Source organism: Peromyscus leucopus, chromosome 4 (genome assembly GCF_004664715.2).
Source record: "Peromyscus leucopus breed LL Stock chromosome 4, UCI_PerLeu_2.1, whole genome shotgun sequence".
Classification (NCBI taxonomy): Eukaryota; Metazoa; Chordata; class Mammalia; order Rodentia; family Cricetidae; genus Peromyscus; species Peromyscus leucopus.
In genome coordinates this window covers 18,890,998-18,915,174 of record NC_051066.1, presented here as the reverse complement: position 1 = coordinate 18,915,174, position 24,177 = coordinate 18,890,998, and the positions used below count along the sequence as shown (strand labels likewise).

Sequence of the window (24,177 nt, the reverse complement as noted above, 5' to 3'; positions counted from 1 at the left end):
ATCTTTATTTAAATCAAATAATTTCCCTTTTTCTCTTATTCAACCTGGGGAAAATGATCAGGCAACTTTCTTTTTCATCTGTCAAATTAGAAACTTCAGTGTATCTCACCTCAGAAATCACCCTAAAATTGTAATTGAAGCAACATGGAGTAGATTTTGATTTTTCTTTCCCAGAATTGACATTTGATTTCTTATTGTATACCTTGAATGAGATCGTCTCAATATTCACAGGCATTTCGATTTTTGTTACTAGTAAGTGGCCCTGTTTAATCAAGTTTAGGGAGTGCAGCCTTCTTGGAGGAAGTATGTCACTAGGGGCTGATTTTCAGTGTTTAATGACTTTGCCATTTGGAGTTGGCTCTGTGTTTCCTGTTTGTGGTTTGAGATGTAAACTCTCAGCTTCTTGTTGCTTCCTGCCACAATTTTTGCTCACAATGGACTTCTATCCCTCTGGAACTGTAAGCCAAATGGGCTCTTCCTTCTATAAATTGCCTTTGGCACGTGTTATCACAGGAGTAAAAAAGAAAATAATACATTTATTTAATGAATTTCCTGCTATTTGCATGTTGCAATAGTTTATCATCAGTATGACTGATATACCTGGCACAACAACTTTAAAAAAGTTTGATATTGGCTCATGCTCTTAAAGGCCATGGTCTTGGCTCCATCTTTTTAGGGCTTGGTGCAGCAGAATGGCAGGCCTGTGGCAAAATATAGAGGAGGCTGCTTACCTCATGGCAGAAAGACAGCAGAGACATGGAAAGAGTTGGAGGCAATTCTAGCTTTCAGAAGCACAACTCTGGAAGCTACTTCTTCCAGCTATATATACCTCCTACATAATGCTGGGGATTATGTGTTTAATACAAGAATCCTTAGGGTGACATTTTTCTTGTTAAATTAACTTCATTGACTACTAACGTAAGAGTCATGGTCTCCTACCACCATCCTGACCCTAATGCTTACAGAATTCTGTACCCACATTGAAAAGCCCAATATCTTTCCTATTCATTACTGTCCTGTGACTCTACAGCTAGTCACAGACTCAGTGAAGACATGTAAAGAGGACAATCATCAGTTCCACTTCACATACTCTGTTTATGACAGCCCAGTCATATGTCCAGGATTTTTTAAATCCTATTTTGTGGTTTGAATGAGACTAGCTCCCACAGGCTCATATGTTTGAATACTTGGTCCCCAGTTGGTGGAGCTGTTTGGGAAGGATCAGGAGATTTGGTCTTGTTGGAGGAGATCTCTCACTTCCGGTAGGCTTTGAGGCTTTAAAACCATCATACTGTTTCCAGTTAGCTCTCTCCATTCACCGCATGGCTGTGTCTCAGATGTGAACTCTCAGCTACTGCTCCAGTAACATGCTTGCTTACCTGCCTTTCTATAGTCATTCTTCTTGCCATGATGATTATGGACTCAATCTCTGGAACTGCAAGCCCCAAATAAACTTTCTTCTGTAAATTGCCTTGGTCATGGTGTCTTTTCACAGCAAAAGAAAAGCAACTCAGACACTCTTTTGTGGAAAAGAAAGGAAGAAATGTATCCCATACTTTCTACCCTCAGGTCGACTCTCCTGAGTGATTGCTCATCACTTACTTGGTGCTGTTCTCTAACAACTCTATTCAACTTCACAACTGTGTTTGCTTTTATTGTATTTAAGAGTTCCTCTTGTTTTTTTTTTTATTTTCACTACAGAACCCCAAGACTCTTTTCTACTGCTTCCACTTTTCCTTTTCCTGGTTTTCACAAGAGCTTCAGTATTATATATGAAACTCTGTAACCCTAAAATCTTTGAACCTTGAGTATTCTTTACAGGCAGGCCATGTACTTAGGGTCATAACTTTCCTCTTCACTGTCTCTTCCATTTTATTTATTTATTTATTTATTTATTTATTTATTTATTTATTTATTGTTTTCTTTTTTATTTTTCAAAACAGGGTTTCTCTGTGTAGTTTTACACCTTTCCTGGAACTCACTCTGTAGACCAGGCTGGCCTTGAAGTCACAGAAATCTGCCTGCCTCTGCCTCCCAAGTGCTGGGATTAAAGGCTTGTGCCACCACTACCCGGCTATTTATTTACTTTATTCAGACATTTTTTATTCATTCCATATATCAACCAAGGATCCCTCCTCATCCCTCCTCCTGCTCCTCTGACCCAGCTTTCCCTCCCAGCCCACCTCTTATTCCCTCCCTTGAAAAGTTATGGTGTCCCATGGGGAGTCAGCAAAGCCTGACACATTCAGCTGAGCCAGGTCCAAGCCCCTCCCCTGAATCAAGGATGTGCATTGTGTCCCACCATAGGCAATGGGCTCCAAAAACCTAGTTCATGCACCAGGCATAGATCCTATTCCCACTTTCAGGGGCCCTTTAAACAAACCGAGCTATACATATGGCCACCACATAAAGACTTCCTGTGAAAGTTTGAAGGAGATGGTACCATGGTGGTGCAGTTAGCCTCACAATGGTCATCTTTCATGGATTCAGTGTTTAAATTCTCTTTTAGATGCATATTTGTCAGATTTCTTATATCTGTAGTGTTAGTTCACAAAAAAATGTGGCAGGCGGTGGTGGCGCACGCCTTTAATCCCAGCACTCGGGAGGCAGAGGCAGGCGGATCTCTGTGAGCTCAAGGCCAGCCTGGTCTTCAAAGCAAGTTCCAGGAAAGGTGCAGGGCTACACAGAGAAACCTGTCTTGAAAAAAAAAAAAAAAAAAAAAAAGAAAGAAAGAAAGAAATGTATCCTGCTTTCTAAACAGAGATTGCAAGAAATATTTTAGAGTATAGCTAATGAAAGAACAATAGGTGAAATAACAAAGTATAAATGATTGACATGTGTACTTCCGTTATGATATGTTTACTATTTCTATGAAAAGAAAACTGAATGTGAAATGAAATAGAAAGGTATAGTAAGAGTGCTTTTTAGGACATAAAAATTAATTTTCTCTTTGGGGAACAATGCATTTATCTCTGCTGATGATGGCATTATCTGTTTTGCATGCTAAGTTGTTATTTTTAATGAAAAAACAGTGAAGCAATTTTAATCACAAATTGTAAATAAAACATTTATTCTAATCATCATTTAAACACAAATAAGTATGCAATTTAAAGATACAATTAAATATAATAAGAGCAGTGTGTTATGAAATATAAATGACATACATACCCCTGAGTAAAATCTGCATATTTTAAGATAGTTTTTTTAACCATTTTCAATTGATATAATTTTCGTTTATAATTAAATAGGCATTTTACAATATCAATGTAAGTAAAGGCTGCATAATCAAAGAGTTTTTTACATTATTCATTGATATAATCTATGTGTGTAAATTAAGATTGGAATAAAAATCTCACTCAAATTAATCTAAAATATACACTATACCATACACCTGTTCACAATATCTTGCTGACAATTGTTACATGATAATAAATTGTTAAGCAACCTAGAAATAAATGTATAATTAAGAATAATATATTATTTAAAACCTGTATATAAGGAAATTAACACACTGAAACATATTTTTATCTAAGCATGGGGAATTCTAAAAGTTATACTTTTATAGCAATAGCAAGGCGACAGACTATATATGTTTGTTGCTGTGAGTCATCTGTATTTGCTATGATAAATACTAACAACATGGTTGAGCAGTAATGTGTTCAGGCATCTATGGCATGTACCATTGCATAGATGGCTTTTTATCAATGATAATTCTCAATTGTTCATTCTGAGTAATAAAAGAAACCCAGTATCTACTTCTCTTTCCCCACTCCTGCTTATGCCTGTTTCTGTAGCAGGAAGAATTTCCTTGTAGGCATGCAATCATACATTTGCTTCTGGTCATAATCTTATACTATAGAAGATGGAAAGAGAGAGGATTTTCATTGCAATTTTAATGTCATCTCGGTTCTGGATCCATATGATCAGAATGAAGAAGACATAACTCCTCCCTTAATCAAACATGTACCATAGGGGGTTCTAAGGTACATGAACTGGCAATTACAAATTGGTGTGATGAAATTCACACTTAAGACAGGATTACATAATGACCAAAGACATAGGAGACACACTGGGGTGAAGGCTGGGGGACCAGGGTGTCCCTTTAGATATATAAATTCAAACATCAAACTAAAATAAAATTGAATAAATTCATGAAAATTCTCAAAATATAAAGCAGAGGTAATTTTCAATCTTTTCTCCCATTTACTTATGTACTGTGTTTTTTATAGTGTCAACCTGCTCAACAGTTGAGTTTCGCTGTGCAGATGGGACTTGCATTCCAAGATCAGCACGATGCAACCAAAACATGGACTGTGCAGATGCTTCAGATGAAAAGGACTGCAGTAAGAATTACTACTTCCTTTTGTTTGTTCATGTCTGAATACCTGTTGGCATTGAATTGAACACTGTCCAACTTTTTCCTGAACTTCTTCCAGAACTGATATGTAATTAACCCTGTTGTGTAGTATAATTGCATATTTACTTCTTTAATGATGTTAAGTTTTCTTGCCTCTGTGACCTACATAGAAGCCTCATAATTTTTGCAAATGTGGTTTTAATTTCATTTTTATTCATATCCTTCTAGATAATACAGATTGTACACATTTCTATAAACTTGGAGTGAAATCCACAGGATTCATAAGATGTAACTCTACCTCACTGTGTATCCTGCCAAGCTGGATATGTGATGGGTCTAATGACTGCGGAGACTATTCAGATGAATTAAAGTGCCCAGGTAATTTCCAAAAGAAAAAAATATTTCTTGTCTTGATGATGTAAAAGTTAGCTACTTAAAGAATGAATGGATGAATTTGATACAGACCAGGGATAACCACCTTCTTCGAAAAATGTCACTTGATCTTTCTAAAGGAATTACAAACTGGTACGTAGGAAATACATGCTAATTTCAGACTATATTTTTTTTTAACATTTAGCTCTTCATTAGAACTTTTAAAATTGATGACTAAGCCATTAAAATGTGTAATGTGTAAAGCTTCATCAGAACATTTGTAAACCTTGAAAGACCTATTTAATGAAAACTAGGAGAAAGACATTTACTCCTTACTGTGGACTTTACTTTGTGTTACACAGTTTTATGTTAGGCTAATACAGTTCATACAACTTTGGAGATGATAGGTGGGGGCAGCTATCTTATTATTGGGTCATGGTCTGACAGATACATTTATATCTGCTTCTTAACCATCTCTGCTGACGAAATCTCTGAAGAACATCATTTAGCTTTTTAGAGTACTTCTTCAATAGTAATGACTGCTTTTAGTTAAGGACAATGAAAGTAAATAAAATCATTCAACACATTTACAAAAATAATGAAGTGGATACATGGTCAATATGGCACCACTTAATATGGCCTCAAACTGCTGTTTGCCTACCTCATCCTACTAACACTGACTTGGGTCCAGGCTTTGTTAGCATTTAAATTTTTTCCCAAAATGCTTTTGAGAAGTGGTAATTGTGGGTATTCACACAACAATTTCTATAAACACATACTCTATTTAAAAACTTCTCTTCATAAGAGGTCACGATTAATCACTTAGTAAGATCCTAATTTTTCTACTGAAAGAGGTGTAGCACTATAATGTTGGTTTTTCTTTTCATTTCATTTTTTTTCTGCTCCTTCCAACTCCTTTGTCCCCCACAATTCCCATCCAAATTCTATGGCCTCTTGCTCTCTAAATATTTCATACAGATGTAAATACACACATTATGTATTTTACATATATATAAAAATAAATACAACTTGCTATGTCTACTTAGTGTTGTTACTATTTATAGACAGATCATCCCTGGAGAAGAACAGCCATTAATTACCTGTAGCTTTCCATCTAAGAGTACATTTGTTTTCTCCTTTTTTTTTAAATTTAGGAACATTTTTTTATACTATTATATGTGCTTCCCCCAATTTCTTTCAAATCCATCCCACCCTTCTATCCACCTAACTTTTTCTTTTTTTTCTCTCCCTCTCTTAAAAAAAACTAAAAATATATTTGAAAAAAATCAAGAAAAACACACACACAAATTATGAAAGCAAAAATCAAAACAAATAAGAAAAAGAATGATGAAAGAAAAAAATGTGAAAACAAAGCAAAATTAAGCAAGTTCACAAAAATACCACTGTGTTCATTTTGTGTTGGCGAACTCTTTCTGGGCATCAGGTTTGGCATGGTATCTGGTAGATACAACCAGTGAGATTCCATTGGATAAAAGTGATTTTTCCCTTTGCCAGTGGATATTAAGTGTAGATAACTTCTAGGCTAGGGATGGGTTCTCATGCACACTTGCCACTCTCAGGGTGGGGACCACATCTGGCTGAGACCTGTGCAGGTCTTATGTGTGCTGACACTGTCTCTGTGAGTTCCCATGAATATGAATACTGTTGTTTCTGGAAGACAGTGTTTTCTTGAATTCATCCACAACCTCTGGCTCCTACAGTGTTTACTCTTTTTTTTTTTCCTTGAGGGGTGGGCTTTGGTGTAGATATCCCAATTAGGACTCATTGTTATAAAGTCTTACTTCGCACATTGTCCACTTGTTGCTCTTCATTCTATTCCCTTCTACTATAAGAAGAAGCTTCTCTGATGTGGGTAGAATGAGAGACCCTAATCTACAGATCAAGCAGTATGTCATTAGGAATTATTTTTATTGCTAAGTTCATTTGCTAGAATAATAGCATTAGGTTAGGCTACCACCTGTTTAGTCTCAGGATCTTGGCCACCTTGACAATACCTGGTATTGGTTCCATCAAGAAGGCCTTAAATCCAATCAAAAAGTGGTTAGTTACTCTCATAACATTTGTACCACTACTGTACCTGTCATATAGGCATGTCATAGGGTGAGGTTTTATGTGATTTGCTTCTTCCAATCAGCATGTCAACTGGTTTTGCCATTGGGTAGGTACTGTTTAGGCAACCATATTCATGAGATTTCATGGATATGTCTTTCCTGTCATATATAGGAAGCAGCTCAAGGCAGACACCCTGGTCCTCTGTCTGGTATAATTGTTCTGTCTCCTTTTCATCAGTTTTCTTGATCCTTAGATTTAGGAGTTGAAATATACAGATATTAGATCTGGGCTCCCCACAGTAAGTTGTTTATTTTGCAGTTTGTCCACTTGGGCCTTTCCATGTCTTCTTTGTCTGCTGCAAATAGAAGCTACATGGGTAATAGGTAAAAGGAACATTGTGCACACACCTGTGAATGTAAAGATGAGTACTTAGAATGAGTTGATGCTTGTAATGAGTCTTTTTCTGTACTCCCAGCCCCAAGTATTCACATGTAGACTTATTAATTACAAAAGTTTGGCCTTAGCTTAGGCTTGTCCCACTAGCTCTTATTACTTAAATTAAACTTAAAATTAATTTATTTTAATCTATGTGTTTCCACATGGCACATGGCTTTTACCTCACCTCCTACATGCCCTGCTTCCTCTGCATCTGGATAGTGACTCCCTCTTCTTCTATGTGTACTATCTGTCCCCAGAAGTCCTGTCTAACCTCTTCCTGCCTAGCTATTGACCATTCAGCTGCTTATTAAACTGAATAACAGTGACACATCTTTCACAGAGTGTAAAGGAATATTCCACAACAGATGATGATTTAGGAAAGCTCAAGTATTATGTTCTCTATTGCACTTTACCTTCTCTGCCATGGGAAGATGACTAGGTTTAAAGTACCAGGTATAAATTCCCTCCATTTGAGCATGGCTTAAGTCCAATGCGATAGCTGTTACATACCACCAAGACCATTATTGCAACTTTGGGGACATCCTGATCGATATTGTGGTTTGTAGATTTTACAACTGGACTATTGACAACCTTTTCCCTTGGCAACTTGAAGAGCTCTCCCTGATACTATGAGAGAGCCACGAAGAAGGAGTTTTTAAGATCAGCTCCACCTTGATAACTATAAGTCATGTGTCCAAAGAGTGTCTTCAGCAGTAAGGACTTATCTTCAATTTCTGGGAGGCAACCTAAGCAGGAATTGCATATAGTGTTTGGAGAGTCCTGGTGTGGGAGTTTAGTGAGAAATTCTATGGTTCTTGATAGGAGCGTTGGAGGATTATCGCCCCAAGTGGTACAACTTCATGTATGTTTGTGTGTATGATTTTGAGTAAGCATAAAACAATGATTCCAAATGAGTATTCCAAATAGTGTTATTTACCTCCTTTTTTCTCTCTACTTCAGTATCTTCTCCTCCTTCCCCTTCTCAGTTAAAGCTCCCACATTTTCCTAATTCCTCCTTCATAGCCAGTTTACCCTATTCCTTTTACTAAAGTACTTCCTCCTCCTAGCAGTGATCTGCTTTTCTTTTTGTTTTCTGCAGACACTCTTTAAGGTTATAAACTAAAATACAAAGATTTGAGCTAGGAACTAAAATTAAGAAAGGATATGTGGTGTTTGTATTTCTAGGTCTGGGTAACCATATTCTTGGTAGTATAATCATTTTCTCAATATTATTTGACTGCTCCATGAGCAGGACAGATTTTTCCAACAGCTAATGCTTTTTCCATCATCTTCAATTCTTTTATTCAGATAGTTTATATTTTCATTATAAGGTCTTTTACCTCTTTTGTTAGTTTTATTAGTAGATACTTGATTTTAGAGAAGCTTTTTCTAAGTATTAATAAGTAGATTGCATATTCTTTGGTCTTTGGGTAAAATATTATATATATATATATATATATATATATATATTCATATATGTGTGTGTTATGTCTATTTGATGTATAATTATCATTCAATTTTGACTTTTCTGTTTATTTTTTGGCCAAATTAATAATCTACTGGAGAAAGTAGAATATTCACATCATTTACTACTTATATTTGCCTTTAACTCCAGTAATATACTTGTTATGAAATTGGGTATGACAGAGTTTGTTGCATATACATTTAGAATTTAATGCCTTCTGGGTTAATTGATCCCTTTTTAGAATAAAGTTTCTATCATTGTCTTTTTGACTAGTTTTATGTTGAAGCTTATTTTGTTAAATATTAGGAAGTCAATGTCATTTTACTTCCTGGTTCCATTTGCTTGGGGTACTTCTTTTCATTCTTTGACTTTAAGGTGGTACCTATCAAAGCTGAGTTTCTTGTAGATAACAAAAAGATGGAATCGTGTAGACAAATTTCTAAATAATCTTATTAAATAAGAAACACAGAGCCAAATACAGAGGTAATCGCCAAAAAGATCAGAGAACTAGGGAAGAGCCTTATCTTACCACCTAGTTGCCATTGCTTCCCCAGAGAGAGCTTCTTCCTGTGTAACTTGTGTTTTTATTGCCCTTCTGTTCTTCTTTCTCATTGGCTCTAAGCCCAGCCACATGTCTTCCTCATCACTGCCTGTCTATACAGTCCTCTAGGTCTCTGTGGTTGGTACTGGGATTAAAGGCTTGTGTCACCATGCTTGGTTATGTTCTTGACCACACAGAGACTCTGCCTGCCATGTGATCAGATTAAGCACATGGGCTACCAGTGCCTGACTTCTGTTTCTGGCTTGCTGACCTCTGATCTCCCACAACTTTATTTATTAACATACAAATAAAATCACATTTTAGTACAATTAAATTATCACCACAGAATTCTTTTCCATTCAGGTAGCCTGTATCGTCAGGATGGGAAGTTAAGGCTACTGATATTCAAGGGTATTAAAAAGAAAAGAAAAGAAAGAAAGAAAAAAGACACAAGACCAGGAAGAAAATTTACCCAAATTTAGGAAAGACACAATCACACAAATTCATGTGTCATACAACATTAATTAGACAGAAAAAAGAAAGAAATTTCTCATGGCATTTTACAGTTAAAACATTAAATTAAAAAAAAAAAAAAAACACACACACACATAGAAAGTATTGAATGTTCCTGGAGAAAAACCACAAGTCATATAAAGGAAAACTCATTAAGAATAACAGTTGATTTCCCAATGGACTCTTTAAAGCCAAAGATCCTGAAGCAACATACTCCAAGTTTTAAAAACCAATGTATGCCAACCCAGACTAATGGACCAAGTAGAATTATGTCACATAGTTGAGGAGAAAGAAACATGTTTCATGATATAAACAGGAAAAAGGATTCATGTTCACTAAACCATCCCTACAGAGAATGCTAGTAGCAGTAATTAGGATTGAGGAGAGGAATAAGAATAGCCAAGGGACTATAGAAAAATGAATGATGCTATAATAACTGAAATACAAAATATCACAAAGCACAAACAGCAAAAATATCAAAATTACTGCAATCAACACAGACCTTTTATTAATACCTCTATTGGATGTGGAGTTGGGAAAAATGTTTTCCCATTTTGTAGGTTGTAATTTTTCCTATTGACAGTATCCTTTGCCTTACAGAATCTTCTCAGTTTCATGAGGTTCCATTTACTAATTGTACTTATTTCCTATGATATTGGTGTTCTCTTCAGGAAGTTGTCTCCTGCACCAATGAGTTCAAGGCTATTCCCTATTTTCTTTTCTATGAGGTACAGTGTGTCTGGTTTTATATTGAGGTCTTTCATCCACTTGAACTTGAGTTTTGTGCAGGGTGATAGATATGGATCAATTTGCATTCTACATGTTGACATCCAGTTAGAGCAGCAGCATTTGTTAAGGATGTTTTATTTTTTCCATTGTGTATTTTTGGCTTCTTTGCTAAAACTAAGTTGTCCATAGATGTGTGGATTTATGTCTGGGCCTTTGATTCAATTCCATTGATTAACCTGTTTTTAAGTCAATACCTTGCAGCCGTTCAGTCCCAAATAAAAACACAAAGGCTTATATTAATTACAAACTGTTTGGCCTACTACTGTTCAGGCTTATAACTAACTAGCTCTTATGCTTAAATTAACCTATAATCCTTTCTATGTTTAGCCACATGGCTTGGTATCTTTTCTCAGTCCTGCATTCTCATCTTACTTTATCTGTGTCTGGCTGACTACACCATCTCTGCTTTTCCTCTTCACAAAATTCTCCTAGTCTGGTCACCCTACCTACACTTCCTGCCTGGTAACTGGCCAATCAGCATTTCATTAAATCAATAGGAGTGACAAATTTACAGTGTAAAAGAGCACAGCATACCCCAAGATATTTCATATTATTTGTGGTCATTGTCAAGGTTGATGTTTCCTTGATCTTTCTCATCCTTTGCCATTTGTTTATGGTGGGGGCACTCAAATTTTTTTAAACTAATCTTATAACCAATCACTTCACTAAAGTTGTTTATAAGCTCTATAAGTTCCATGGTAGAAGTTTGGGGGTTGCTTATGAATGCTATCATATTGTAGGAAAATAACCATACTTTGTCTTCTTCCTTTCCAATTTGTATCCCTGTAATCTCCTTCAGCTGTCTTATTGCTCCCACTAGAACTTCAATTACTATATTGAATAGATATGTGAAGAGTGGATACACTTATCTTGCTCCTGATTTTAGTGGAATTTCTTTTATTTTTTTGCCATTTAATTTGATGTTGGCGATCATATTGATATAAAAATACCTTTGTTATATTTAGGTAAGTCCCTTGTATCTATAATCTTTCCAAGACTTCCATCATGAATGACTGTTGGATTTTGTCAAAGGTTTTTTTTTATCAGCATCTAATAAAATGATCATATTTTTTTATTCTTTCAGTTTGTTCATATGGTATATTACATTGACTGAGTTTTGTATGTTGGACCATCACTGAATCTCTGAAATGAAGCCTACTTGATCATGGTGAATGATATTCTGGGATCCAGTTTGCAGGCATTTTCTTGAGTATTTTTTGTCTATGTTTTTGAGGGGAATTGTTCCGTAATTCTCTTTCTTTGTTGAGTCATTTTGTGGTTTGTGTATCAGGGTGATTGTGGCCTAATAAAATGAACTTGACAATGTTCCTTCTGTTTATATTTTGTGGAAAAATTTGAAGAGAATTGGCCTTAGCTTTTCTTTGAAAGTCTTGTAGAATTCTGCCCTAAAATAACCAGGCCCTGGGCTTTTTTTTAGAAAAGAGATTTTTAGTGAATGCTTCTATTTCCTTAGGTGTTGTAGGTCTATTAAGATTATTTATTTGATTTTCATTTAACTTTGGTAAATGGCATCTATCAAGAAATTATCCATTAATTTTAGATTGTCCAATTTTTGTGAAATATACATTTTTAAAATATGACCTAATAATTCTTTGTATTTCTTAGTGTCTGTTGTAATATCCCTCCTTTCATTTCTGATTTTGTTAATTTGGATATTCTTTCTGTGTCTTTTAGTTAGTTTGGATAAGAGTTTGTCTTTCTTGTAGATTTTCTCAAAGAACCAACTCTTTGTTTCACTTATTATTTGCATTATTCTTTTTGCTTCCATTTTATTGATTTCAGGCCTTAATTTGAGTTTTTCCTGCCATGTACTCCTCTTGGGTGAGCTTGTTTCCTTTTGTTCTAGAGGTATTAGGTGTGCTGTTAAGTTGCTAATATCAGATCTCTCCAATTTCTTGATGTAGGCACTTAGTGCTATGAACTTTCCTCTTAACACTGCTTTCAAGGTGTCAAATAAATTTGGGTATATTGTGCATTCATTTTCACTGAATTCTAGGAAATTTTTCTATATTTCTGCCTTGTCCCCATAGTCATTCAGTAGAGAGCTGTTCAGTTTCCTTGATTTATAGGATTTCTGTTGTTGCTGATATTGTTGAAATCTAGTTTTAAACCACAGTGGTCTGATAGGATTCAGTGGGGCATTTTAATTTCCGTAATTAGCTATGGAGACTTTCTTTGTAACTGAGTATGTGTTCAATTTTAGATAATGTTCCACGATGTGCTAAGAATGTATATTGTTTTCCTTTGGGTGAAATGTTCTATAGACACCTGTTGGATCCAGTTGGTTCATAATATCTGTTAGCTCCACTATTTCTGTGTTTAATTTTTGTCTGTTTCACCTGTTCATTGGTGAGAATGGGATAAAGTCTCCCATTTTAAATGTGTGAGGGTCAATGTGTGATTTAAACTTTAGTAGTGTTTCCTTGTGTTTGGAGCACAGATATTTATAAGAACTGAAAGATTTTCTTGGTGAAACTTTCCTTTAATGAGTACATAGTGTCTGTCCTTCCTTATCTCTTTTAATCAACTTTGCTTTGAAGTCTCTTTTTTCAGATATTAGAATGGCTATACCAGCTTGTTTCTTAGGTCTGTCTTCTTTGAAAATCTTTTTCCAAGCCATTGCTCTGAGGTGATGTCTGTCTTTAATCTTGATGTGTGTTTCTTGAGGCAATCCTGGGAATGAAGTTAGGAATCAAAACAGAAACTACAGAGGGAATCTTCACCAACATAATATAAGAGGTGGAAGAGAGAATCTCAGTCAAAGAAGATATGATAGGAGAAATTGATATATTGATAAAAGAAAATGTTATATCTTAAAAAAGTAGATTTTTCCGTGCAGCAGAAGGATGGATTTATATTTTGCATTCATTCTGCTAGTCTGGGTCTTTTTATTTGGAAATTGATGCCACTGATATTGAGAGATATCAATAACTAATGATGGCTAATACTTGTTATTTTGTTGTTGTTTGTGATTATGTGTGTGTTTACTTTCTTTTGGTTTTGTTGATGTGAGATTATTTATTTCCTGCATTTTCATAAGTTTAGTTAACCTCTTTAGGTTAGCGATTTCACTCTAGTATCTTTAGTAGGACATATTTGTGAATAGATATTGTTTAAATTTTAAATTACAAATCTTCTTTCAGCTATTCTGAATATTGGAAGTACCCTAGTAGAATGAGTTTTAGGAAGATTCTCAGTAGATAAAGCTACCCTAACATGCTTCTTCACATTCTACTTCATCCTTCCATTTATACTTTATCATGAAACATCTCATTTTCTCCATATGTGGTAATTAAAAATCTTGCTGGTTATAGTAGTCTGGGTGAGCATCTGTGATCTCTTAGAGTCTGAAGAACATCTATCCTGGCCCTTCTGGCTTTTAGTCTCCATTGAGAAGTTAGGGTGTAATTCTTATAGGTCTACCTTTATGTGTTAATTTACCTTTTCCCTTGCAGCTTTAATATTCTTTCTTTGTTCTGTATGTTTCGTGTTTTGACTACTATGTGGTGTAGAGAACTTCTTTTCTGCTCCAACCTATTTGGTGGACTCTAAACTTCTTATATCTTTATAGGCATGTCTTCTTTGAGTTAGAGAAATTTTCTTCTATGATTTTGTTAAAAATATTTTCTGGGCCTTTGAGCTGTGATTCTTTAGTTTCTACTCCTATTATTCTAAGGTTTGGTTTTGTCATAGTGTCCCAGATTTCCTGGATATTTTGTGTCATGAACTTTTTGGATTTAATATTTCCCTTGATCATTGTATCAATTTCTTCTATTGTAGATTTCATGCCTGAGATTCTATCTTCCATCTCTTGCAATCTGTTGGTGAAGCTTGACTCTGTAGTTCCTGTTCAAGTTCCTAAATGTTTCATTTCCAGGATTGCATCAGTTTGTGTTTTCTTTATTGCTTCCGTTTTCGTTTTCAGGTCTTGAACTGTTTTATTGGTTTCCTTAAACTATTTGATTGTTTGTTTTTTCTTTATTTTTTTCTAGGGGATTTATTCATTTGTTTGTGTTTTCCTGGATTCCTTTAAGGGATTTATTCACTTCTTTAAGAACTTCTATCATCTTCACAAAGTTTGTTTTAAGGCTGTTTCCTTGTGCTTCCTCTGTGATGGAATATTCAGGGCTTGATATAGTATGCTAGCTGTACTCTGGTGGTGACAAATTGCTCTGCCTGCACTTGACTGTGTCCTTAAGATGGTATCTAGGGATATGAGTTTGCGGTGATGTTTAGGTGATTATTTCTGGGTTTGTCATTTTTGGGTGATTGTTTTGTTCCTTGGATTCTATTTCCTCTCTGGAGTTTCAGAGAGTATGATAGCTCTTTGTTGCCTGTTTTGTTGGCTTCTTGCCTAATGTGTTCACAAGGAATGTCTGATGTTGTCAGAGGCTAAGATTCAGTGACCAGTAAGGAAGGAGGTTAGGAGGAGATAGTCTGTGATATCCATGAGAAGTATGACTGGTAGAAGGGAGGTTGTAGACAGTGTTCTATTGTAGTACTAGGATAAGCCTGCTGGGGGAAAGAAAGACCTGAGAGGGTCTGTAGGCAGGATGAATTAAAATTTGTAAAAGACTGGGGAACAACTTTATTTAGTTTCATGGATCTTGGGGGTCAAAATTATTAATCTACAGTTCTATTTACAGTGAAATATTCTTTTCATCATTATATCTGCAGTCAATATTGAAAATATCTTCAAGAGAAAATTACATGATAATCATTAAACTAGTATTTCTTTTCTTTTAGAAAATTATCCTTTTCTAGGATTAACACATTATTTTAATAGTTATTTTTCAACACTAACAGAGTTTTATACTAGGTAAAAGAGAAAGATGCTCTGGCAGGCAAGGGAAGGTGGACAGGTAGTGTAGGAACTAGCAGCAGGTAAGCTGCACATGTCAGGTGATCTTTGTATCATCCCAGCAGATGTAATATGTATAATAACTTCATCTGGTTGATGAGTTCACTGAAAATGTGTTTACAGAAAATGAAAGGAAATTTTGATTTTAAATCATTAACAATGGATTACTTCAGTATGATTGTTAAGTAAATTGTGGGGATCAATTTCTGGTGGACAATGGGCCAGACACATTTCATACTATATGAACCAAGGGTACAAGGGGACAACTAGGCTCCAGTTAGGAGAAGAACCTATAAGATATTCTATATTCTATGAAATTCTATATAATATTTCAATTTTTAAAAACAAATCATAAGTTAAGAAATAATTTTACTGACAGAATACTGTCTTCTGATATTTTACAAAGTATATGACTATTACTAATTAAATGTTAATTTATGGGTCTCAAGATTATACACTCACCAGCTCTTTATTAGCCAGATGATTTCCAAAATTCTATTGTACAATTTTTCTTTTTTAAAACTGAGAATATTGTTTAATTCCTACTAAGGCATATTCAAGAAAGGGCAATGTAAATATTCAAAGCACCACTCCTTTTTTAAGCAAAGAGCCACTGATATTTAATATGCTTTTATTATAAACACAGAACTCATATTTCTGATAAAACTTTGATGCTTTTTCTTCATTCCCTATTGAATAAAGTTAGTTATTTTCATTATTTTATGTTTACTATTGAATCATCTCATCAAACTGATTCAAGGAGTGTTCCAATATTTCCCTCAACCCCTGCTTCCAGTTCTAGGACCAGCCTTAGACTAGATTTATAATCAAGTCTGGGGAAAAGGTCTCCCTCATGACTGATGATGGGTTCTTATTTCTTGGGTCATTGTACCCTTGGCATTCTTCAGGACCGGGCCTGATCTGTTTTACGTTTTCTGGTTTGTCTCTTCCAACTCAGGTGATATTAACACTGTATCTCCATGCACTGCCAAAGCCTCAGATTAATTTAACATATTTGACACTGCATTCTATGTTTTATCATAGTTCAGAACAAACACAAATGTGAAGAGAATTATTTTGGTTGTCCTAGTGGAAGATGCATTTTGAATACCTGGGTGTGTGATGGTCAGAAGGACTGTGAGGATGGGCTGGATGAACTACACTGTGGTGAGCCTCTATTCTGCATTGTTGTATGAGCTGCTTATGGTACCACTCTTATGTGGGTATTTCTGTTCCTAGGGACTTTATGCACAATATTGTTGATAGACAATTATAACACAACATAACAACCTCTTGTCCCAGACTTTTCTTATAACTTTATACTTAAAATAATTAATTATCAACATTAATTTAAATGTGGTAGCTTCATTTTTTGACTTATTTATTTCAACTACTATTAGTATACTTACATCCTGTAATGAGAAAAAGACTTCAAAAATATCTACTTATCCTTTGTTTAAATTTTGTTTTAATTATGTGCATGATTTTAAATAATACACTCAAGCATCTGTTTCTTCAAACACTTGTCCCTTTCATACTTTTTAAAATTATTTTTGTGTGTGCAAAGTTCATTTATGTTGGAAAGGAAAGAAAAAATTTAAAATTTTATTTTATAAAATTTGTGATTTTTATATAAGAGAAATAAGCCTATGTTCAGTCTTTTATTATAATGCAAGCATGTTATGGTGGATAAAATTAAAAAGGCTAAAAATGAATCATTTGTAAAATGTCAAACTCTTCTGAAAGTAAATTCTGTGGGTAAATGATGAAGTGTGTAGTCTGAAGGTTTCTCTAGTCCTTCCATACCCCTGTGGTCCTGTGGCCCACTCATAAAATAATCACTCAGAAGCTTATATTAATTATAACTGTTCGTCCATTAGCTCAGGCTATTACTGACTAGCTCTTACACTTTAATTAACCCATAATTCTTATCTATATTTAGCCACTTGGCTTGTTACCTTTTCTCAGTTCTGCCTTGTCATCTTGCTTCCTCTGTGTCTGGCTGGCAACTCCTGACTCTGCCCTTCCTCTTCCTGTCTCTCTCCTGGATTTCCTGTCTGGTGATAACCTGACACACCATAGGCCAGAGCAGCTTCTTTATTAACCAATCATAATAATACATATTCACAGAGTACAGGAAGATATCCCACAGCAGAAGTATGTTCTTTGGTTAAAATTCTGCATATCTTCACATTAGAGCTGGACTGCTTCAGAAAAAAAAAAAGTACTTCAAAAATAGTCTGTGTAAATTCTTAATTTCTAAGCAGGGAGCTATTATATGATTAAATTTTGATTTTCCGCAAATAAAATTGCTGAAATTTCCTTTGTGTTGCTGATCTTCTAAGTAAATATTTGAAAGCAAAATATACAATTTAAAATACTTATTTTGAATCAAAGCCTGTGATAGTTGATTTTCTTGCTGATACAATCAATTTAAGGTAAGAAAGGTTTTGGGGGGTTTATAGCTAGATGGTTTATAGTCTACCATGACAGGCATGGCTATAGGAAGAGGAGGTGCCTTGTCCCACTCAGACCAAATTCAAAGAACAGAGAATAATGAATAGCGTTCTTAACTCACTTTCATCTTTGCATTCAGTCTCAGACCCCACCCCACATTTAGGCTGGGTCTTGACACTACAGTTGACCTATTCACAATAACCCCTTACATTTATGCAGGGAGCGAGTTGTTTCTTTTGTGAGTCTGAATCTCTCCAAACTGACAAGAAAAGCAACAATCACAAAGCCAAATTGATATTTTAATGAAAACTTGTTTTGAATAATTTCATTTAGGAGGACTTCATTTTGGGGTGTCATTTGATGAAACTGTGCTAGGTGGAGAAAGGACAGAGGCTGAAGCAAGACAGTCAAAACCCGATACTGTAAAAAAGTAAAGAGACATGCTATTAAAAATGTCTGTCTAACATAGTATGAAAAATTGTCTTATTTCTAATGAAGTTTAGAGTTCCTACTCAAAAACTACAAATTCAAGCACATTCAGACAATGTAACAAAAGCACCCACATGTGGACTTTTTAAAGGACAAAGCTATTGGTTTGCCCTCAAGCTACAGCCTCATTCCTCACATCTTTGGAAACAAGTATTTGATGGTCATGCTATCTTCCGCATGATGCAGGTTTTTCTCTTAGTTAAAGATTGATAAAAATAAAGAAAACACTACTTTCTGCATCTGGAGTATTTGTTTTAGTTTGGTGATCAGATATTCTTAAAGGTGTGTAGCCAACATAGTCACAAGCTAAGAGATAAGCCCTGTAAGAAGTAGGTTGTAGAGACAAGGTTGTGCAAGCTGGAAGCACAGGCATTTGCAAGCTTTTGTCAGCCTTTGTGTAGAGTCGCCATAGAGAGTATCAACTTGGTTTGTTTTATTATAGGATAGTTGATTTTAGAAAACCTGTAGGAAGAGTTTAAGAAAGTCCCTTGCCACAGTGCAATCTAGTTATGTATGTTAACTGGCTGCCATGTGATATTTTGATCCACATTTACATTCTGGAGTGTTCAAACAAGTGTAAAAATATCTATTTTCTCAATTATTTATCACTTAATAAAGACCTTTCCATATAGCTTTTTAAAAATACAATATTGTTGTGTGTAAGCTGTACTATTGTGCAATAGATCACCAGAACTTATTTTCCTATTGATTCCTTCTAAAATAATCATTTTTGTTTTCTAGATTCTTCTTGCTCTTGGAACCAATTTGCTTGTTCTGTACAAAAATGCATTTCTAAACACTGGGTGTGTGATGGGGAAGATGACTGTGGTGACAGCTTAGATGAAAGTGACAGCATTTGTGGTGAGCAGCTCCCTTTGTGCTCTCAACATTTTTCCCTCTGCATTTTTAAGTAGCATATATATTTGATCATTTTGAAGCACACATATTGCATATATCTGTGCTTTCTAATGTATTATAGATCATCAAATTTATATTTGTATGTAATTGATTTTGTCATTTTCATATGTACTCTTACTATTTTTTTAAGCAACAGTTGATGTTTTATTTTAAGATTTTATTTTTAGTTATGGTTATGTGGGTGTGTCTCTATGTGGAAATATGCACAAACCATAACCAATGTATCTAGAATTATAAGGGGTTAGGAGCTGCTTATTGTGGTTGCTGAGATTTGAACTGTGGACTTCTGTAAGAACAGTCCATGCTTTTAACCACTGAGCCATACCTCAAGTCCCTATTATCTTGTTTGTAAAAGCACACATATTGAATATGTGCAGTTTTGCCTGTGTGGTATCAAATAATCACAATTGTCCTTCATATACCTAGCTTTCAATGCTCCTTTGCCGTGAATTGATTGGCATGGTGAGACAAAATAATCTTATTTTATGACACATGAGAACATAACTGAGTTGTTTCCTGAAAGTTAGTATAAATGTTTTCCACCCATTAACCACCATTAACCAGCCATTAAACACCTATGTTGTTTATGTGCCCATACTCTAATAAAGCATTGATGCTGCATTGCTTTAAATTGGAAATGAAGAAATTTAATGAATTTATACAATTTTCAAAGAACTTTGAAACTCAGTATTTGTGGTATTGTAGTGTTAAATGTCTGTATTTACCTGCTATGCCTTTAACCATTGAATAAGTACTATGTGTTTCAGCTGCAAAGGCAGTGTGATTTTGTAGGCAGAATTTTCCAGTCCTGAGAGACTACTCCCAAATAACCAACACGGAGACTTATATTAATTATAAATCCTTGGCCAATAGCTCAGGCTTGTTACTAGCTAGCTCTTACAACTTCACCCATTACTACTAATCTATTTTTCCCCCAAGACTTGTGGCTTTTACCTCTACTTCATTTTGTGTGTCCAACTAGTTCTGTGTCTGACTGGTGACTGCTCTGACTCCAAACTTTTTCCTCTATGCATTTTTAGTCGGGCTCTCCTGCCTAATTTTATCCTATTCAGCTATTGGCCAGTCAGTTTTCTTATTAAACCAATGAGAGTAATTCATATTCATAATGTACAAAAAGATTATTTTACTGCATGATATATTTTAATAATCACAAGTATTTTTCTTGTGTTTTATATGGAACTATTATCTGGATTTCTCAAGGGCTAGAAGAAGGCAATAAGCTAAACTCCATAAAGTCTGAACAGTTTTTCATCATAATATTCATTTGTTTATTTACCTGTTTGTCTGTCTACCAAGCACTTTTTATAAATATTAGATATATTTATACTTGCATATCTTCTACTCATTATAGCAGGATTGGCTCTTCTCTATTGTCATTTTAGAGAGAAGAAGACCTGAGTAATAAATTCAGATGCCTGGACAGAGCTGAGTGTGTTTCTGCATTCACATTTCAGCAGAATGGTCAGCAGTTTGGGCTCTTATCAGGGACAGAAGGTCCTGATAATTCTCATCCTCAACTGAATTGCCCAGTGGAAAACATAAAATTGGCATTATCTCCTGAACACAGACAGTTTATTTTACTGCATTTAAGACAGTCCAAAAGTATTTTTTTCCATTTACACAGTTGGAGCAAAGTACAATAGATAAAATAGATAAATATAAAAAATAAAAGTCATCATCAAAATGCTTTAAACACAGAAATATTGATTAATTACATAACTTTATCTCCTTTATTTGTTTTTTTGCTATAAATATTTTAAGTTCTAAATTAGGACTTTCATGGGGTAGGCATGTTTCTAGTTCATGAAACCATCTTGCTTTTGACATTTTGTTTAACCAGGCACTAAAAGTTTTCACTGATAACTGCTTTCCTAGAAACACAGTCTAATAGGAGGGGCAAAGGCCCTAGAGATATACAGAGTCACTGCATTCATGTCTTAATTCTAGGGTATATAATTATGGGAAACTAATTTTATTGCTCACTTCTTGAATTTTCCACTGATAAAGAGATATGGAGAGATTTGTTTACATAATTGCTACAATTATCATGCACTGTGTCCATGAGTTTATTCCTGTTCTTTCTCTTTATTCTCCTTCCTGTCTTTTTACCTTTCTGTACAAAAGATATTACACCTCTCATTCTCTCTCTCTCCATCTCTCTCTTTACACACACACACACACACACACACACACACACAGAGAGAGAGAGAGAGAGAGAGAGAGAGAGAGAGAGAGAGAGAGAGAGAGAGCCAATGATATCTCGAAAGTGCTTGTAAATAAAGAATAAAATGGTAGTGAACAATATTTATTTTCATTTAAACTAATAGGTCTATTCAATTTACTTAAGGCTGTATGTATTTTCTCTGATACCAATAAGATCATACATAAAAACTACCTCTTGCAATGAAATTTCAGTCAACAAACAAATCTAATATTTTCGAATCTGAAGGCAATCATACAAATAACTCATCTCAGTGGTTCACAGCATTTACTGCACCAAAAGTCCATTTTAAAAATCCATTAAAATATAGATTTCAGAGCCCTACTTCCAAATATCATGATGATGTGTATGAACATGATTTTTAAAAAGCAAATTGTATCTCTGACATGTCATATTGAGGAGCTCAGCATGGAAATTCTACTGCACTTTATCTCTAGCTTTTGATATGTGAGAAGAGGGAAATATATAGAGATTAATAAATGCACATGAAATCACACATCTATTGGCTGATGGCAGACATGGAGACAGAATTCCAGTTTCCAAAGTAGTAATAGGATACTGACCTTTACCAGTCAACTCTTCTTGTCTGAACAGAGCACAAGATGGGCCTAATGAATGGTTTTCAGTGTGTCTTTATTCTCCCCAGGGATAATTTTTCCCAGGGGAACACGATGCCAGATGGCAGTGGCCACCAGGAAATGAAGCCGTGAAGTTTTTCCATGGCTAGTTTCTTCCCAATTGATTTAGTGTTTTGGCATGTTCTTCACTCAGAATCTCTTGAACACCATCAAGGGAGCCATCGAATTAGCTGCAAAGAACACTATGTCATTTCATACCTGGAGATGTCTTCATAATTACCTAGTTATACCTCTTTCTCTAGCAGGAGAGAAAATTTAGACAAGAGACTTCTTGAAGGCCAAGCAGAATTAGATGATAGCATTGCCTTTATTATAGAAGCTAAAACATGCTATTATGAATTTAATATTGAAAATGACTTGAAAAAATAAGGGAGTTATAGAATAATTTCTATAGGAAGATACTTATTTTAAAATATTATGTAACAACAGGTAAGTTTTACTTTTAAGTGAAAGCAACACTTATTTTACCAATTGTTTGCTGATTTTTTTTTCTTCTCAGCCCTTTTTCTGTTGATGTACTCATCCTCTGTAACTAGAGTTTTGTAACTAGGTTGCCCACAGTCAGGACAAATCTCTATCGCCCGCCAGTCCCATAGCCGCTCAGACCCGATCAAGTAAACACAGAGACTTATATTGCTTATAAACTGTATGGCCATGGCAGGCTTCTTGCTAACTGTTCTTACATTTTAAATTAATCCATTTCTATAAATCTATACCTTGCCATGTGGCTCATGGCTTACCGGGGTCTTCAAATGCTTCTTGTCATGGCGGCTGCTGTCAGTGTCTCCCTCTGTCTTCCTGTTCCCTCCTTTCTCCTTTCTGTTAGTCCTGCCTATACTTCCTGCCTGGCCACTGGCCAATCAGCGTTTTATTTATTGACCAATAAGAGCATTTGACATACAGACCATCCCACAGCAATCCTCAATTAAACAGACAATTCTTTAAGAACTGGACACTTCAGTATTGATGTCAATCTTATCCTTCTGGCCTCATATATGTCTAGAAAAGTCAGGGTCAGGAGGGCCTAGGTTAGACAGTCATCTACTGCACGATTTGAGAACAATGCTCTGAGAAGCACCTTCTGCTCAGAGCAATCATAAGACTGAAAAATAAAACGATAATAATCATCCATGGAAGCGCATTAACCCTGATTTACATGATTGCAAGAAAATATTTTCTATCAATTAAATCAGTCCTTTTTTCTTTCTGCTTTTTTGGTATTGCTCAGAGTTGAATCCAGAACCTTGCAATTGTTAGTTAAGGAATTATCAATTTGCTATATCTCTTTCTAGGTGTACTAAAGTTTTGTAAAACTAATTAAAGAAGTATGTGTTTGGCATATATTTTGGACATTATTGTATTCTTGAAAGTAAAATATAAATATTAAGATTGAGTTCCTTCACTCAGCAGATATTTTATGTATATAAATAAATTAAGTGTTGAAGATATATAGTATAGAAGTGGCTAGGGACACAGTCATTGATGTCTGATCATCATACGCTCATACTGAAGCTGTCTCTGTCCCTTTGAATTCACAGTTCAGTTCAGCAAGCATTTAAGATGTACCATCAGCTCAACAGGACAATAAGTGATAGAAGTGGAAAGGCAGATTCTGGATAAAGGTGAAGGAAACATGCATTATTCTTAGCAGCAATGTAAGATGAGGCAAAACAGTACTCATACTAGCATATGAGAGAATGAGCTTAGAACCACAACAAAACATGTTGGGCCTCCAGTCAGCATGGAGAGCTCTGCCTTTGTGATAGCTCCAAGTTTTTAGCTTGTGGAAGCTGTTGTCTTTTCCTATGAGCGTGATATGTGAAGTTCTACAAGACCAAAGGAGTTGACACATTAAGTAGTCCATACATACTAATCTATGAAATGTTATCATTACTCTCCCTATTATTCCTGTCTGTGTAGGTTCAATTCCTTCACAATGTCATTTGTTTAAAAATCCCAATACATGCTTTGATATATTTTCAAGGAAAAGAGATATTACTTTG

The 24,177-nt window shown here is 35.1% G+C and overlaps 1 protein-coding gene across 5 annotated transcripts in view; it reads left to right on the top strand.

The window, feature by feature from the left end:
* Nucleotides 1-24,177, top strand: part of Lrp1b (LDL receptor related protein 1B) — a 1,927,307-nt gene that overhangs the window by 1,619,298 nt on the left and 283,832 nt on the right. For all 5 annotated transcript variants that reach the window (XM_037205578.1, XM_028868856.2, XM_037205579.1 and 2 more), the window contains 4 exons: nt 4,230-4,343; nt 4,586-4,735; nt 16,475-16,597; nt 19,118-19,237. In XM_037205578.1, coding sequence (XP_037061473.1) covers nt 4,230-4,343; nt 4,586-4,735; nt 16,475-16,597; nt 19,118-19,237 — 507 coding nt within the window. The remainder of the gene's footprint in view (nt 1-4,229; nt 4,344-4,585; nt 4,736-16,474; nt 16,598-19,117; nt 19,238-24,177) is intronic.